Source organism: Rhinopithecus bieti, unplaced genomic scaffold, assembly GCF_001698545.2.
Source record: "Rhinopithecus bieti isolate Rb0 unplaced genomic scaffold, ASM169854v2 scaffold_2435, whole genome shotgun sequence".
NCBI lineage: Eukaryota > Metazoa > Chordata > Mammalia > Primates > Cercopithecidae > Rhinopithecus > Rhinopithecus bieti.
Window position 1 is genome coordinate 2,250,583 of NW_016803909.1, and position 18,656 is coordinate 2,269,238.

The 18,656-nt window shown below is 33.7% G+C and overlaps 1 protein-coding gene across 5 annotated transcripts in view; it reads left to right on the forward strand.

The window, feature by feature from the left end:
- The window catches only part of MIPOL1 (mirror-image polydactyly 1), a 311,836-nt gene that overhangs the window by 60,339 nt on the left and 232,841 nt on the right, over positions 1-18,656 (forward strand). For all 5 annotated transcript variants that reach the window (XM_017859009.1, XM_017858994.1, XM_017858980.1 and 2 more), the window contains 3 exons: positions 13,304-13,535; positions 15,056-15,191; positions 16,821-16,926. In XM_017859009.1, coding sequence (XP_017714498.1) covers positions 13,304-13,535; positions 15,056-15,191; positions 16,821-16,926 — 474 coding nt within the window. The remainder of the gene's footprint in view (positions 1-13,303; positions 13,536-15,055; positions 15,192-16,820; positions 16,927-18,656) is intronic.

The following is an 18,656-nucleotide window of genomic DNA, read 5'->3' on the forward strand; positions in this document are numbered from 1 at the left end:
CAAAGTATTATCTTTTTGGGAAAATTTCAGATACAGTTTTTCTTTGTGTTCTGCTTATTTCAGGGAACATGAAAAAGCAAACTTAGAGCAAGTCAGGCTTCAAAATTTTGAAATTAAGTAGATTATAGTGTAAATGATTGAATTAAAAATATTCTTATCTGTAGCTTTTGGATGAAATAGATAATACTTTGCCATATGGTAAAATTGTTTTTGAAAAGATGCAAACTAAAAAGTAATTATGTAAAAAATTGTGTTTGAACTTCTATGTTTATTTTTTGACAGATTATAGTTTTTACATACAACCATTTAGTATTATAATATTAGGATGCTGATGTTTGAACAGTACAAACTGATGGATTTGTATTGATAAAATTATACTTGTGTAGAAACAATGTTTTGCTACTCAGTATTTTAAAAATTAACAATTAAATGCTCCTTTTAAATACAGTTTTGCTGTCTGTACCAAGATAATTTGATACACTAAAATTAATACAGTTAACAAACACTATTCATTGATTTGAACAGTTTTAATATAGAAATATAATCACATTCAAGCACAAGATACCATTATTTCTTTCTTTATTTAATGTTCTCTCCACTCCAGAAAATTCCAGATTTTCAGATTAGTATTAATCCCTAGCAGATTAGGGTAGGTGTGGTTCATTTAGCATTAGTTTCCTTGAACCAACAACAAGTTTTGGAAGAAAGAAATATGATAAGGGAAGACAGAACAAATATGTAGTCCTTAAGGTTTCAGGCCTGTGTCCAAACCCTAAGATTGGGAATATGGAGTATGGATATTCTGTGTCCTTTCTATTAATTATTATAAAAGTGGAAAGAAGTTATAATTTGAAAGAATTTCTATTGTAAGTAGATCAGATGATTTTTAAATGTTTATCAAAAAACCAAATGTTACAAAATTTGGAGTCACTGAAGCTGTTTTACTCAATTGTTTTTAAGAGTTTGCAGTTAAAAAAAAGTAATGATTACAGTTCAGCAAGCCTGTTTCCTTTTGGAAAACTTCATTCTTATATTTCATAATCAACCAGTATAGTTAAAGATTGGGACAAGGCTGCGCTAGTCCAGGTAAGAAGAATGACAGAAAATTTTTTTCATTAAAAAAGCTGTCTTTGATCTCTTGAGAATGCAGTAGAAACTAGCATCAGAGACTTCCTCTGCATTTTTAATAGGACTTTTGCTTTCCATGATGTTCTATGTTGACCCTTTATTATCTTTTAAAAAAAGTCTCTGCCCTTCCCCAAGTCATTTGAAACAAACACATTACCAAAAAACAAATTTACTTTTCTGAGGCTTAATTTTTTTTGTTTCAAGTACTTAATGCTTTTTTGAAAAGTTTAAAATGCTAACTCTAACAAGGGGCTGATTATGCTGTAGTGTAACTAACAAGGCACTAGTTTAGCAGTTACAGTTGATTAATGAAATAGCAGTCTTACCTTTTCCTTTTATGTTTTTCTTTTTGTTTTTTGGGTTTTTTGGTTTTGTTTTGTGTGTGTGTGTGTGTGTGTGTGTGTGTGTGTTTGAGAAGCAAGTGGGGAATTTGAATAAAATATATCATTTGCATAGAAAGTTATGTAATGATGCCATATAGAGTATAATGATTTCCTAAAACCTTGTATTTAAAGTAACCTGAATTACAATGAGAGATAAACAGAATATTTACCCATCCCTTATGAGCTGCTGCTGATATGTAAATTTATTCTTCTACTTTGCACAAATATACTTTTGAGCTACTGCTTAAACACTTTGAGGTCCTTAGTCAAACAGTTTTAATGATGCCTCCAATATTATGAAAGTGTGACATTTGATGAATGTCTCATATAGTTTTGATATCTGGGCACATGTCAACAAAAAAAAAATTGAGCATTGGTTTGTCATGCAACACCTAGATAATTTATAATTTTACTGTTTATATCCATCTTGACATTTTTTATCTGCCAAAGGCAGGTTTCATTTGGAATCTTAATCTGAGATTTATTTGGTGGATCTGGAAATCATAGCTAGGGTTCCCACAGGAAATGGTCCATCTACCAACAGATTAAATGGCAGTCCTGCAGTTGTTAGGGGAGCTCTGCATTTAACACACATGCATACTCATTCAGTCAGCGCTGTGGAGAAAAATTAAAGTAGTAACCCAGGTTTAGGAACAATGTAGCTAAAAAGTCCCATATTTGCTGAATGACAAAGGGTTATATAGCAGCATTTCATTTTATTATTCGTGCTTGAATTTCTTGTTTGCTTTGTTGAGTCTGCTGACGAATACTAATAAATGCCTGCAACAATCCAGACGAGAGATGCCTGGCAACAAAGCTATGCGGTGGACCTCCCTGATCTTCTCCAGTTCACAACCTGACCTTTTGAAAAATTGGCTGGGCTAAGCTGCAGAATTTGGGTGTAATGGTTATTGTTAACTCCAGCTTTAGGATTTATTAATTTGTGTGATCAAGACTTACCTATACTTCAAAGTTTCAAAAGACCAAACACAATCATCCATCCATTAGAACTAACATTGTGTTTCAGTGATTCCCGCTTAGTATCTGACTGGTGATTCTTCTATTTTGTTTTCCAAATCTAAATATATTCTTAAACAAAATGAGTGGCACATGTAAAGAAAGTTTGTTTTTTCCTCTTTATGTTTATTATTGGAAAATTTATCTTTTATAAATTATTTATGAAATTGTTGAATTCGCAATTGGTATGTCTTCATTCTTAACAAACAAAAAATACATAATTATTAAACCTATTTTATTGCAGTTGTAGAAATTTAAGACTTTCCCAGTTCACTCATGTTTTTAATTAACTTATACACATTATTCTAATAATAAGAAAATTTGAGAAAGGCTGAAAAGATTACACATATATTACAAATAGCCAAATAGCTCATATCACTGGGGAACAACAACAACAAAAAGAGTTATGTTAGTTAATCGAATTTTAGGATAGTTTTCACAATAATTTCAGCCTAAATAATATTTGCAGTGTTTTTAATATTTGCAATAGAAGTTGTACAAACCCTTAATTTATGTGATTTATAAGTTATATAGCCTAAGCTGTAGGATATTACACTATTATATTGTCCTCATTGCCCTTCATATGGTGAAGGATGTTGAAATTTAAAAGCTTAAACATATGATAGAATTTCACAAAATACTTATGTACTTTAAAGAGTTCATACATAGAAATTGAAACTTTTCCTCGATAGAATGAATGTTGATTCATTCATGACCATTTCAGACTTGGTGAAACAAACAAAAACTTAAAAAAAATTGATGTAGTGTCACAGCTTTAACTAGCTGTTTTATCTGGAAAAAAAAAGGAATAAAATTTTAGTAAAATAATTTTCATATATAGCCAATAGATAGTTTGAAACATGGTACGTCAAGTCATTGTTGTATATAAGGTAAAATAATCTCACCACTTCTTTTTGGCATGTGTGTTTATCTAAATATAACCATGTGTAGGAGTATAAAGAATGCAGTTTATTTTGTATGTCCAACTCTCATGTCCAAATGAATGAGTTATGTGATATTGACAGATTTAGTGATTTTCTGATTTTTCAACCTTAGTAAAAGCTTATTTCAGTATCTTATAGCTACACTAGCCTTCACCGTTCAATATCTTTTTGACTTCTCCTCAGTATGTATACAATATACCTTATTAAGAATTACATATGCACTGAGGACAGTGGCTCACACCTATAATCCCAGCACTTTGGGAGGCTGAGATGGGATCAGCCTGAGATCATTTGAGCCCAGGAGTTCGAGACCAGCCTGGGCAGCATAGGGAGACCTTGTCTCTACAAATAATAAAAACAAATTAGCCAGGTGTGGTGGCACGTGCCTGTGATCGTAGCTACTCTGGAGGCTGAGGCTAGAGGATCGCTTGAGCCTGGGAGGTTGAGGCTGTAGTGAGCCATGATGGTGCCACCTCACTCTAGTCTGGGTGACAGAGTGAGACCTTGTCTTGAAAAAAATAAAATAAAAAGTTACTGTCTGTGCTTTCCAATATGGTAGCTATGGGCACTATGTGGCTATTGAGCACTTAAAATCTGGCTAGTCCAAACTGAGATTTGATGTAATTATAGTACAAAAAAGAATGTAAAATTTCTCAAAGCAATTTTTTAATATTACATGTTAAAATGGTCATATTTGAGAAATATAATATTACTTGTTATTTGATATGCTTATTAGAAAATTAAAAATTGTATAAGCAATTTGAACAATATATCTTTTGGATAGTGCTGATCTATATGATTGAACATATCACTGGGACTACCCACATTCTGCCACCAACCTTTTCTTTACTTGTTTGCAAGAGTTATTCATATCATCTGCCTCCCTCGTTCTTTGTCATTTCCCCTGAGAGCAGATAGAGTTTTTAATTTACCTTTACATCCCACACAGCACCTGGCACTGTGTTGGTACTTAATAAGTGTTGAATAAAGTACTCATTTTCAATGCTTATTTGCTCTCCATATATTCTTTAGCTTCAGTATTTCTGGCCAGATGCATTAGCTCACACCTGTAACCCCAGCACTTTGGGAGGCTGAGGTGGGAGGATTGCTTAAGCTCAGGAGTTGGAGACCAGTCTGGGCAACATAGTGAGATCTCATCTCAAAAAAAAAAAAAAAAAAAAAGGAAACCTAATTTAGTATCTCCTTTCATTGATCATTTCATTTCATCGAATGAAAGACCTAATATATTCACTGTTTTGTTCCAGTATGTTTTAGGAAGATGAGTATATTAGGGAGCTTATAGTCTAGAAAGGGAGACACACATAGATGAGAAGGCCGTGAACTGTAGAAACCACATCTGTGTAACTATTCTCCTATAATGTGGTTGGACATAGTTGCTAATGTAATGTGGTTGAACACATTATAGAAGAATAATTACATAGTTGTGGTTGGTAATTAACTTAGTGATGATACTGAAAAACAGATGAAAGATTCTCTTATAATTTCATTTATGCTGTGTGTAGAAACAATCTAAAAGTATGTTGGCAAGTTTGTTTAAAGCACAGATAGAGGGTATTAATTATGTAGACCAATGAAAGTAAAATTATGGCTTTATTTTATGACTGTTGAAGCCAAAATACAAATTTAAAGAGCCCTGAGAGAGCTGGTATACGGTATTCATGTAAAAAGTTTCCATTTTTTAAGCTAAGTTACCTAATTTCCTGTGACTCCAAAATTAGATTCTCAGGAAGACAGGAGCCTGTGATCTACCAGCTGTGATCCTGATTGTAATTAATATCACATGCCAATATAATGAATGATCAAATTATGTTATAGAAGTATGTCATTTAAATTTCTTGTTTTCCTGCCATGGGGTTGAATTTGCTGTTAATTTTCTTTCTTTGACAGTGAATTTTCTCTCAGAATCTTTCCTGAATGTCAAGATTTCTAAATTTCAAAGTTGTTATTACTTCTGTAATGTATTAGTTTTATAATCTGATACAAACTTTATTAAACCATTATGTATTAATCACAAGTTTTAACCATCTTAAAACTTTAACCATCTTAAAACCTTTAACCATAAACCATCTTTGTGTTTATGTTTGTCATTGAATTAGGTGGCATTCTATTTATTTTTCATTTCCATGTCTTCTGATATTTTAAAAGAATTATATACAGTTGTTTACAGGATAACATTATTTGGGCCCAAAGAAAAGAGAAAAAGTAAAAAAGAGAAAGTATTAGATACATTAGTATTTCTGAGAGATTTTTTCCCCATAGTTGCTAACATTTCCTGAAAGAAAAAGTAAATGTTTAGATAACAACTTGGTTGATTAGGTCAGCTGTACTGATTTTAGCTGTGCAACTATATTCTGACTATTGATCATCAAATAAATTTGTTCAGGAAATTGAGAAAATTTAAAATATGAAAACTAGAATAATAACTAGGAAAATAGATACCTTTCTTGCTTTTCTTAATATTTGAGAGAAATTAAAGATATAAATTTGAATTGTAAGTTTGAATATTGTCCCAAGATGGTGATGTTATCTCACAGAAAGGTAGGAGAAATCAAAATAGAGAAAGTAGCTTTTAGCAAAGCAGATTCTAAAGATAATAGTCACTAATATTTATTGTATATTTTATGCCAACACTTTTCTAAAAGATTTATGTAACTTTAATTCTCTTAATACTTTTTTGAGGTGGATGCTATCATTTGTACTCTTTACTGCTAGGGAAATTGATGAAAGGTTAAATATTTTGCTGAAGGTTGTACAGCTATATTGTGGAGCCAGAATTCAAACCTTGTAGTCGTCTTCAGAATCCATGCACTGACTGTGGTTCTGCTTGGAAGGTCTAAATGTATCAGTGGTGTAGTGATTAGTTCAGTTGGATGGTCTAAACCTTTATCTTGTACACACATATTAGGCAAATCTACTGTAATGTTACAGAAGTTTCTGATAATGTTATGTATGGGGAAAAACACATATAATATGCATCTGTGTTGCCTAGATGTTGTGGGGGAGCACATATAATATGCATCTGTGTGGAAAGCTAACCCTCTATTCCACAGAAAAGGGAAACATAGTTGGAAATATTTAGTAATGGAAATAAATATTATTTGTACACACTGAGAGAAAGAGAGTATTTACTATGTTTAAATTACTTAAGGAATTGGTAGAAGTCATTGGGAGTAATCACTAGTCGACATTGGTCTGATTATTTCGAAACTAATGTTCATTTAAAAAAAAAGTTTTACTCATTGTAAAAGACATCTTTTTTTGTTGTTTGTTTGTTTGTTTTGTTTTATTTTGTTTTGTTTTGAGATGGAGTCTCGCTCTGTTGCCCAGGCTGGAGTCAAGTGGCGCAATCTCCCCTCACTGCAAGCTCCGCCCCCCGGTTCATGCCATTCTGCCTCATGTAGAACTACTATAGAAATTCCATCATCACATCAAATTTGCAGTCTAATAGCAAAAGGAAGTCTTTATATTTTGATGTTTTTAATAATATGGCGATGGACCATATAGGAAGGAAAGAAGTGTTAAGCATGAGATTTGGTTCCTTTTATATTTATAAAATCAGATGCTAAGGTATAACCTTCTTTTCTCACCCCCCAAAAGACAGAATTTACAGAAGTGGTGAAGTTGTGTTATCAAGTATCAGAGAACACATTAACAAATTGCCTTTACTATGTTCATTTTAGATATAAATGCACTAAGTAGCATCTTCATCTTAAGAGGCAGGCGATCCACGTATTTGAATGTATTTGCCACTAATACTTCTATCCCCTCTTCCTCTTTCCTGTCCCTGAGCTCTCAGGTAGCTGGGATGTTGCTATTCTGAGTAACCCCAGTAGGAACCCTAGAGACAATTCTAGCTCAACCACTCTGAAGAAACAGCTCTGTAAACAGTATTGACCCCCCAGGGGACCATCAAATCCGTTTACACAGATACCAGTTGTCACCAACTATTTACAAAGCCAGGCAGAACAGAATTTCCCAGCCTCTAAGAATCCCTATTTGATTCTAGCTACTGCCTTACTTCTGTATAGTGGTCATTAAATAATACTTATTTTTGGTAATGAGTCATGATTTACTGGGTAGCATCAATCTAACTGAGTATAGTGTATGTTAAAAAATGTATAATTGTCTGAAGAATTGAACTCAAAGGGAATCTTAAAGCTTTCCTTCCTAGAATAGGCAATGGTGTTGTAATACTGTTAATTTTCCAGACTAAGGAATTGAGGGTTTAACAACAGCATTAGCATTGTGACAGTTAACAATACTGACACCTCCAGGAGCAAGCAGTAATTCATTAGATCATGAAAATGGTTCATTGGAAACAGCATGAAAGTCACTAGAGAGATACAGGGTCTTCAAAGCATATAATGCAGCTGGTCTCTGCAGATGTATTAAGTACTAAGATTCTATGCCTAAATGAATAAACTGTCTCTTGCAATAGCAGTAGGTAGCATTTTAGGGTAATACCTAGTAGTAATCCATAATGTCGTTTTCAATTGATAACAGGATAAGTTTATGTGGTAGTGATAGTATGAGACAGTAAATGCAAAAGTTGGGAATTATATTTGGTTTGAAGTGGTCGAATTCTTATGTCTAAATAAAAGAATGTGCCCACAGAAAAGCAAATGAAGAGATTGATAGTAATCATAAATTTTTCCCTGTTAACTCTGAGGGAGTCAGACTTCATAACTTTTGAATAATGAAGAAGAGACTGACAGTTTATTCTTTAAGTCCATATAGATAAATGAAGTTGAATAGTATTAATTCGGTTAGTCATAATGTTAGAACAGTTAACGATGATATTAATTAAACACTAAAGTGGATTACTCAAGAGAGTTTCCATTTCAAACCACATGAAAGAGATAGAGGAATCAACAGGATGGTTTTAGGTTTAAGTTTTCATCTGCCTAAAGATAAGAGTTTGAATTGAAAGTGAATATCTTTCTATTTAACATTTATCTTATCTTTTAAATTGACTAATATGCAAAACAGACCAATAGCTTCACTTTATGACATTTTACTGGCTTGTGTTTGTATTTCTGTATGCAGTTCTTTTTAAAGTGATGGGGCAATACAAATAAGCTCAGCTAAAGCTCTTGGTAGCTTCATCTCATTATTGCTTCACAAAGATCCTTCAGAGATGGAGAGTTTAGGGAAAATAACTGAACTTAGAGTTACTAACTGCTTTCATCTTCTCTTGGTGGGAAAAGGTACTAATTCAGAAATAAATTTGGGCTATGAATAAGGTAAAGAAAATTAGGCAAAATGCAAGATGATAGAGCAGTATCTTAACATTTGTCTTGAAAAGTCAAAGTGCATCATGCCTGTTACTTACTCACTAATGTTTCAGAAAAAAAAAAAAAATTGTAAAGTCAGGCATGGGGGCTTATGCCTGTAATCCCAATACTTTGGGAGGCAGAGGCAAGAGGATTGCTTGAGCCCAGGAGTTTGAGACCAGCCTGGGCAACGTGGCAAGACCCCATCTCTGAAAAAAAAAAAAAATTAGTGAGGCATGACAACACAGCATACAGCTGTAGTCTCAACTATTTGGGGGGCTGAGTTGGGAAAATTGCTTAAGTCCGGGAGGTCAAGGCTGCAGTGAGCCATGATTGTGCTACTGCACTCCAACGTGGGTGACAGAGCGAGACCCTCTCAAAAAAAAAATTGTATTTGTGTAGATACATATAGAAAGAATGGTTAATAAAGCAAGCGTGATAAAATGTTAATATTTGGCGAGTCTAGGTAAAGGGCATACAGTAATTCTTTGTTTTGCAACTTTTTTATGAGACAAATTATTTCAAAATAAAACAGTAAAAATGAAGGATTATCTAATGTCAGTTTTTATCGGTTTTCTCATTTAGCTTGCTTCTGTAGTCATTGAAATCTTTGACATTTGGCTCTCATTTCTTCTCTCCATTTTCTGCCATTTTTCTGGATGATTTCAATGCCTTCAAAGGTGGTACTTTCAGCACTCTGACTTCTTCATTTTCTCCACTCCAAGTATGTTCACTTTTAATTTATTTCGTCAGCTCATTTCCAGATGAACCATACCTTGGACTTTGTCCTTAATACTGATTTTAGAAATTTTCTTCCTGACTATAACATCTTGTCATTTCAATACAAGAAATGTCTCTTGGTTTTTCCTAAATTTATTTCTTCTCTCTATATCTATTCCTATTCCTATTCTCTTATTTTTATAGTCTATTAACTTTTTATTTCATCCAACTCTGCCTATTCTTTGGCAGTTTGCTACTTCGCATATCCCTACTTGACCTTTTTTGGAGCAAATGCCTTTGTGAAGTCTTCCTAGAGTCTTCCAGGTGAGCATTAGTATGTCTAGCATATTGTATGTATTTGGCCTCCATAGCCCAAACATAGTCCTTACTATACTGTATTCAGATCATTAGATGAGTTTGCCATCCTCACTGTACTAGAGAGTCTTTGAGTGGAGTGGTTGTTTCTTATTCATCTTTGTTTTCCCAGTACCTACCACAAGGCATATCACACTGTAAGTTTTAAATGAACAATCAGTAAATTAATGAATAAATAAATTAGAGGAGTCAACCTTTTTATACAAATATTTGAATACTAATATAGTGTAATGAAGAATGACAGACAGGAGAGCATTGAGAGCCTTCAGAGGATTTAACATTGATTTCCTGGAATCATACTTGCCAAAATAGTTGGTCAAAAAAACAAGACAAGCAGAAAAATTTTTATAAATCAGCCATGTATATTCTAAAGTAAAATTAAATTCTCAGACTGGGAATCTGAGGTGGGAGGATTGCTTAAACCCAAGAGTTTGAGGCCAGCCTGAGCAACATTGCAAGATCCTGACTTAGAAAATTTTTTTTTGAATAAATTTTCAGTAGAAGAGTATGGATAGTCTGATTTGCAGAGCAGGCTCCAAATTTCTGATGAGCCTTTTGAATTGGAAATCTAAAAGCTTTTACTACTGAACAAAATGAGAAATATCCAGAAATAGAGCCAAGTCACACAGTATGGGTCCTTTAAAAATTTTTAACATTTAAAATTAAATTATAGAATGAAAGTCTAGAGTGTGTCAGAAATCGATGGATTTATTGTGAGAAAACTTCAAGGGGTTATAATTACTAAGACCCAGGAGGGATCAACAAAGAGCCCTCTTATTGGGAAGCTCTTATTGGGAAGTTTCCACATCTGCTCTAAGTTTGAAGAAGATAGTGTGGTCACAAGTTAAATAGTGGTGATTTATCAAGAGTTCAGGGGATCACAAAATTTGACATTAGGTTAAAACCGAAGAAAGGGAACTATAAAACTAGTAAACAAATAGCAAATTTAAATAGCAGGGATAAGGTCAACTAAACACCAGGAGGTAAGGAATAAAAAACTGAAAGGAAAAATATACTGAATTAGACCTCGAAATATGGTGGTTAAAACTTGGGACAAGCCTGGGCACGGTGGCTCATGCCTGTCATCCCAGCACTTTGGGAGGCTGAGGCGGGCGGTTCATGAGGTCAGGAGGTCATGACCAGCATTGCCAACATGGTGAAACCCCGTCTCTACTAAAAATACAAAAATTAGGTGGATGTGGTGGCACGCATCTGTAATCCCAGCTACTTGGGAGGCTGAGGCAGGAGAATCGCTTGAACCCGGGAGATGGAGGTTTCCGTGAGCTGAGATCGTGCCACTGCACTCCAGCCTGAGTGACAGAGCAAGACTCTGTCTCAAAGAAAAAAACAAAAACAAAAAAACTTGGGACCAGTTGTAGATAATGGTAAATTTGGTCTCGAACAGGCCAAAAAGAGTTGGGACTTAAGAGTCTGAAGCAGTTGTGGGGCTGTCATGGGGACCTGGGGGCTTTTATAGTTGGCAGTGGTCCATGGACCATCCTTTTTCCTTTTGAAGAAACATGGCACTTCATAAACTGAAGACGAATGTGGGGCTTAAGAGTTTTTAAAAAATATGTCCCTAGGGGCAATTTTTGTTATTTTGATAATGCTTTCAGTAACTATTTCTGATTGTTTTTCATTTGAGTTACCTACAATGTTATGTTAGTGTAAGAAAGCATGGTCTGTTAATAATATAGAGGCTTTCCTTAGTGCCCATTTATAAACTTTTCTCATTCAGATTTTGAGAGTTTCATTATATTAATGCCGGCCTATTACAGAAAAGTAGCATGGTGACCATCTAATGCAAACCAAGTAAGAATTTTGAAATGTCAAGAATGAACAAGTAATCTTCAGATGTATCTGTTCCTAAAACTGTCTAATTTAAGTTAAAACAATATAATGTTGAAATTTCACAGCTGTCTTACAGTGTGTAATTATGATAGCACATTCTCTCTTCTAATTCATTTCTTCAGAGTGATATGAGAGTAATTTACCAAAAGCAAATGATACTGATCTAGTTTCCAGCTACCAGTAAGAATAATGTCCAAGATCTGGAGTTCATCACTGGCTATACCTAATTTCAGCATATATACAAGCTAATGATTTTCTCTTAAAAAATGAATATTTTTATGAGAGGTATTTTATTTATAAGCACCCCCCTTTTAAAAAAAAATCAAAAACAACTCAGCCTGAGCAACATAGCAAGACCCCATCTTTACAAAACATAAAAATTAGCCAGGCATGGTGGCACGCTCCTCTAGTCCCAGCCATTCAGAAGACCAAGGCAAGAGGATTGTTTGAGCTCAGGAGGTCGAGGCTACAGTGAGCCATGATTGCACCACCACACTCTAGCCTGGGCAGAAGAGAAAGACCCCATCTAAAAAAAAATTAAGATAAAATAAAACGACTCTTTTCTGCCTCCAAGGATTTTAAGTTTGGCAGGTTAAAGAAGGCACTGCCAAAAATCAGGTGAGATTGATCTGCCTTTTAAAGTTCAAGAAATATTTCTGCTCCAAATAATAAAATACTAGTTGCAATCAGTATTGGTGCCTGTTGAGCTGATTTACTAGTGAACGAGTTTGCTTTGTGTATGTATTTGTGTGTCATTTTCTCCCCAAAACTTTAATGTGTCATTAAATACACACTGTCCCTTTGAAATAGCCATTATGTACTATCTGTAGCTTAAGATAATTTTTGTGAGATAGGCGTTGCAAAGTATCTTTTCTAATGTATAATACATATAGGATAAGATGGAGGTTAGAGATAATTATTGTATTGTGTCCCTTTTAATATGATGATGATTACAAAAATAATAGTTAATATTTATTGATGTGTCAGACACTAGGCCAAGTATTTTGCATGCATTAATTTAGTCCTCAACAGCAATATTATATACCCATTTTACAAAAAAGAAACTGAGGTAGGATGGGTTGAGCCCAAAGGGATGCACTTGGCAAAGCTGGAATTCTAACCCAGGCAGTCTAATACCAGAGTTCCACATACATTATCACTTCACTATAATCTTTAACTTATTGTATACTATTTTCAGAAATCTAGAAAAATTAATCTAGAAAATAATACCTTCAAATCAGTGGTTCTCAGCCTTAAGCATATCCTGGAATCATTTGAGGATCTTCAGAAATATAGACTAGGTCTTACAGAGATTTTTGAAGCTCTGAGGATTTAAAAAAATCTCCTTAGGTTATTCCAACATGCAGCCAAATTGTAAACCACTGTCCTAAATATCTATTGACTGTGGAAATGGAAGTCTTGATGACAAAAACCACACTGTCCATGCTTATCTGATTACAGTATGATTAAGACTAGAAACTATCTGTTTAAAACTATAAGAGTGTTTCCAAAAATATTTATTTGATTGAATGATTTAATTTGTAGTTACGGTGTTTAATATATCATGTGTTACTTTTTTTTTAAAATACAGACATAACCCACAGTTATCTTGAACAAGAAACTACAGGGATAAATAAAAGTACACAGCCAGATGAACAACTGACTCTGAATTCTGAAAAAAGTATGCATCAAAAATCCCCTGAATTAGTTAATGAAATATCATATGAAAACACAGAATGGCCAGGGCAGAGATCAAGGAATTTTCAGATCATCAGTTCTAATCCAGATGATCAGTCTGTTTACTCCACTACTGAAAAATACAAGTAAGTGCTCATAGCCTTAGATTTAGAAAGTGGTAATTGGGGCCAGGCGTGGTGGCTCATGCCTGTAATCCCAGCACTTTGGGAGGACGAGGCAGGCAGATCACTTGAGGTCAGGAGTTTGAGACCAGCCTGGCCAATATGGTGAAACCCTGTCTCTACTGAAAATACAAAAGTCAGCCAGGCGTGGTGGCACATGCCTGTAATCCCAGCTACTCAGGAGGCTGAGTCATGAGAATCGCTTGAACCTGGGAGGCGGAGGTTGCAGTGAGCTGAGATTGTGCCACTGCACTCTAGCCTGGGCGACAGAGCGAGACTGTCTCAAGAAAAAGAAAAAAAAAAAAAAAGGAGAGAGAGAAAGTTGGAATTGGAAGAACTTTTCTTCCTTCCTCACTTCTTCCCTTTCTTCCTCTTTCCTTCTTTCTTTGTGGTGTTGGCTAATTCAAAAACTTATTAAAACTTGGCAAATCTATCAGGGTTTTCTACTGTTTCCATGATATAGGTATAATATGTCTAGTTAACTAAGTGAAAAAGCACAAAGTGCATCTGAAGAAAGGCAGTGAGGTTTAATTCCATTTTGTTCAATATTATTTTCTGTGACCTTTCTTTATGTATTTGGAAATAACTGTTAAATTGATTTACATGAGATATCATTCACGAAAGTAAAAAAGCTGGCAGCTCCAGGACAAGGTGAGCCCAAACATGCATTTTGGTTTGGGTTAGCACTATTTTTCGTTTAAATGAATTTGAATGCTTTTAAAAGGGCCTTGTGCTCTACCATTTCCTTCCTTATTATTTTACATTCTCAGCTTTTACCCATTCACCTTGCCTGCCTAGCTCATGAAAGGATTTGAATTTGTGATACCTGATACTTTTACTCATGAGATTAAGGAACTTTGATAATTAGTCATGTGCTAGAAAATTATTATTAGATTTAAAAAGAAGTTTCAGTGACTAATATATTTTCAGTCTAGACAAAATAATATTTTACAGCATACTATTTTTAACAGAGTTTTGCATAGGAACTTTTATTTCTACTTACTTTCAAATTATTCAGTAGATATGTTAATAGATAGTAAGATATAATGAAATAGATGTATTGATAGTTCCCATCCCTTTTTCAGATTCTTACTAAGGTGTAGGTTGGAGTACATATTGGGGAGTAGAAGCACAGAAGAATGAAGTAGGGATAAACATTTTATAACCACATGGATAAAGTAAATAGTAGAGATTGGGCTAAAGTCAGATTATGAGATATCTAGTATAATTACAACAGGAGATATACATGGTAAATAAAGCTGCACTGACCGTCCCAGCCCTCACTAAATTTGTTTTTAGTGACTCTAAGATTTACCTATGCTTACAAATTTAATATAAGGCCTTCAAAAAACCAGCCCATCTCTTTTTCTTTCCCTTCCTTTATACTGTTTACTTACAAGTTGATACTATTCTCAAGTAGCATACAAAATGTCAAAAAATTAGTTTATCTTACTCTGAAATATTAATCAGTTTCTTTATTACAGCATTATGGAACATAGGCACAATGATATGCATTATGAATGTATGACTCCTTGTCAAGTTACTTCAGACTCAGATAAAGAGAAGACAATAGCATTTCTTCTAAAAGAATTGGATATTCTCAGAACAAGCAATAAAAAGGTATAATATGGAAAGTCTGATAATTGCATAGTATGGTTTTAGCTGTTGATCTTCTAAATTTCCTTTGTTGCCCATCATAATTCAGTTTTATTTTGTACTTTAATCATTTAACAGTAGCTTTGTGTTTTTGCCATACCTTGCCATCAGGGTGTGGTTGAGTTAAAGGGTTGACAATGAAAACATTTTTTTGGTTTCCTACCTTGCTGGTCCGCATTAGCACTTCCTTTTTCATAAGCCCCTGGTTCCTTGAATAGGTATCTTTAAAAAAAAAAAAAAGATCCATTCAAATTTTAGTAAAACTCTACTTCAGCATTATAGAGAATGAGAGATAGAATGTACTGGTTTCATGTTACTATCTTAATTTTTTTCTTTATTAGTGTCCGTGCCCCATATTTGACCTCAGTAATGTATGTAATTAAACATTTCAGTAACAAGACTTGGCCATATTGTCATTTACCTTGTGTTAATCTTATACTGCTGCATTTTGTCCAATCCAATTTGTCACGTTATGTTTTATCTTCTGTTCTGACTCTTATTCTAGTTATAGTCATGTGATCATTAAATAATTTTACTAAATAATGTACATTTTCTGTGTCTTCTTTTTTTTTAACCTCTACATACTTCTCTGATTTTAATATTCTAGTTGTGTGACCTAATGAAACTGAAGCATGATGTTAGGAATGTTGATCATGTTTGAAGGAAAACAACTAAAATGACAAAAACCTAGGGAGGAATTAAAAAAACATTTGGAGGGATTCTGTATGAGACGTTTTCTGTGCTTTCATTTAGCAGTTATTTATTAAATGCCAATTATGAGTCAGGTGTCAATACCAATTTAAATGGAATATGATGGGGTTGTATTCTCAAAGGGAGATTTGTATCAGATATTAAGATTATTGTCTTAATTTTGTTTCAAAATATTGGACTTAATAAGAGAAACTGTAAAGCAGTGGTATCTATTATTTTATTAGGCAAATCCCCTCCAAATATTTTGCATTAAGAAAAAAGGATGGATGAGACTGCTTTTGCAGTAGTTGTTTTTATTATTATTTCTTTTGAGATGGAGTTTCACTCTTGTTGCCCAGGCTGGAGTGCAATGGCGGGATCTCGGCCACCTGCAACTTCCGCCTCCTGGGTTCAGGTGATTCTCCCGCCTCAGCCTCCCGAATAGCTGGGATTACAGGTGCCCGCCACCACACCCAGCTAATTTTTTGTATTTTTAGTAGAGATGGAGTTTCATCATGTTGGCCAGGCTGGTCTCAAACTCCTGACCTCAGGTGATCCGCCCACCTCAGCCTCCGAAAGTGCTGGGATTATAGGCGTGAGCCACCGCACCCTACCTGCAGTAGTTATTTTTAAGAATAGTGTTAGTCTTCTGAATTTCATTTGCCTATTCATGCGCATGTACACATAAATTAAGTGTATATTGGGATGTTTTTATAATTTCTATACAATTACAGGTAATTATTGCTTTATAAATAGCTTAAATTTTTAATTTTTTTCTGGAGTTATATATCTTGGCAGTTAAATATAATAAGAATTAAGAAAAAAACCAAAACTTTGAAATTAATTATATTTTGTAAGACCTTTGTGAGATAAAATCCATGATTTTTTTTTAATGTGCTTTAGCTTCAACAGAAATTGGCTGAAGAAGATAAAGAACAGAGAAAACTAAAGTTTAAGCTGGAACTCCAAGAGAAAGAAACAGAAGCTAAAATTGCTGAAAACACAGCAGGTATAGTAGAGGAGTATTAACATATGGCCTGAAGAATCACGCACAAGGTTATTATATGATGTGTCTTGGTGAATACTAGCATACTGGCTTATTTGCCAAAGGAGGGGAAACTCTTTCCTTTTTTTTTTTTTTTTTTGGCTGCTTAGAAAATAGGTGGCTTTAACATCCTGGTACTGGTATTAGTGAGAGCTTTACCTGTATTCATACTGATTTGGGCATTAAATGCATTGTTAACACCATGTCAATCCAATCACAAAAAGGTTGTTTGTTTTGTTGGAAGGGGCTGAACAAACAAGGGGAAATAATGATTACCAGTGACTCTACCTTTCAACCAGCAGTTCAAATACCACTTATTGTTTTAGCTTGTTGAGAGGAAATACTTCTCCTTTGTATGAAGATAGTCACATATTCATTGCCAATGGAAACCTACATTTGATTAAAAAATCTGTTTTGTGCAATTAATAAGTTTTCATCTGATGATGTAGATGCTAATAGAGATAATATTTTCCCTGAGATTAAAGTGAAAGGTTGCCAAACTTTCAGATTATAAATGATTACCTTACATATGTTCTGGAGTCTATCTTTACTCACAGGTCTTTGCAAGGAGAAATTTTTTAATGTGTTTTTGATATGTTATCGATACAATGAAATGATTCTCAATAGTCTGTGATCTCCATCTGTGTATGCCACTGTGAATGTCTCTCTCACATTGTTTTAGTATGTTAAGGAAAGAGAAATTTCATAGAGTAATAGACATTAGCATTCAGAGCCATTTTAGACATCACTGATTTTAACATTTTTATATCATTTGGAATGCTTTTAAGAAACAATTGAATTTTGTGATTACTCTGAGGTTATCATCATGCTTTGCAAGTCACTTTAATGGGATTACATATGTGAAAGAATTATTTTAGGTCAGAGATTTGATTAACTAGTAGAGCTTGTCTTTAAAATATTACTGTGGAAAATAGAACTAAACATTGCTATGAAAATATAACAAAGATGACCATAAATAAATACACCAGCTGAATACTAGATGGTTGCTTTTCTGTTAGTGTTAAACTACCATAACGTTTTTATTTTTGTGTGTGGGAAAATATGAGAGCAACATATTTTGAGGAAAATTAATAGTTTGTTAAAAATAAGTATTTCAAATATAAATTCAGAACAACTTGGCAATTTCTTAGCTTTTCATAATCAAATATATAAATATACTAATTGTTAGGATACTATTACAAGAAATTTGTTTTGGATACTATTACAAGATTTTTGTTTTAAGGCATTTGCATAATGTTAACTTTGCGTATGTCTTACAGAAATAATAAGATTTGGGTTTTCATAACCTATTGAAAATCATGAATTAATGTGTCTGCCTAGCCCTAGCCCATTTATTTCTTGGAGGGGAAACCTAATTAAGCAATAATATTTACTCCTTAATTTTTTTATAATGTAGCCAAGCAGATACTTCAAATATTTATTTATTGGTATTTATTTAAGGGTTCCCATTTGAACAGTTTGAATCATGCATTCATAAAATGGAAATAATTTGATTACTTTGTTATTCTTATTATTATATTTCTCATTAATAACAAAATATATTTGATAAATGTCAATTATTTAAAAGATGTTTAATAAAATGGTTTATTAGCATCTAAATTGATGAAGAATAATATTGTTTATTTAGTTTCTCTGGAAACAAAACAATCTAGTTGAAAGAGATAAGGTCCAAC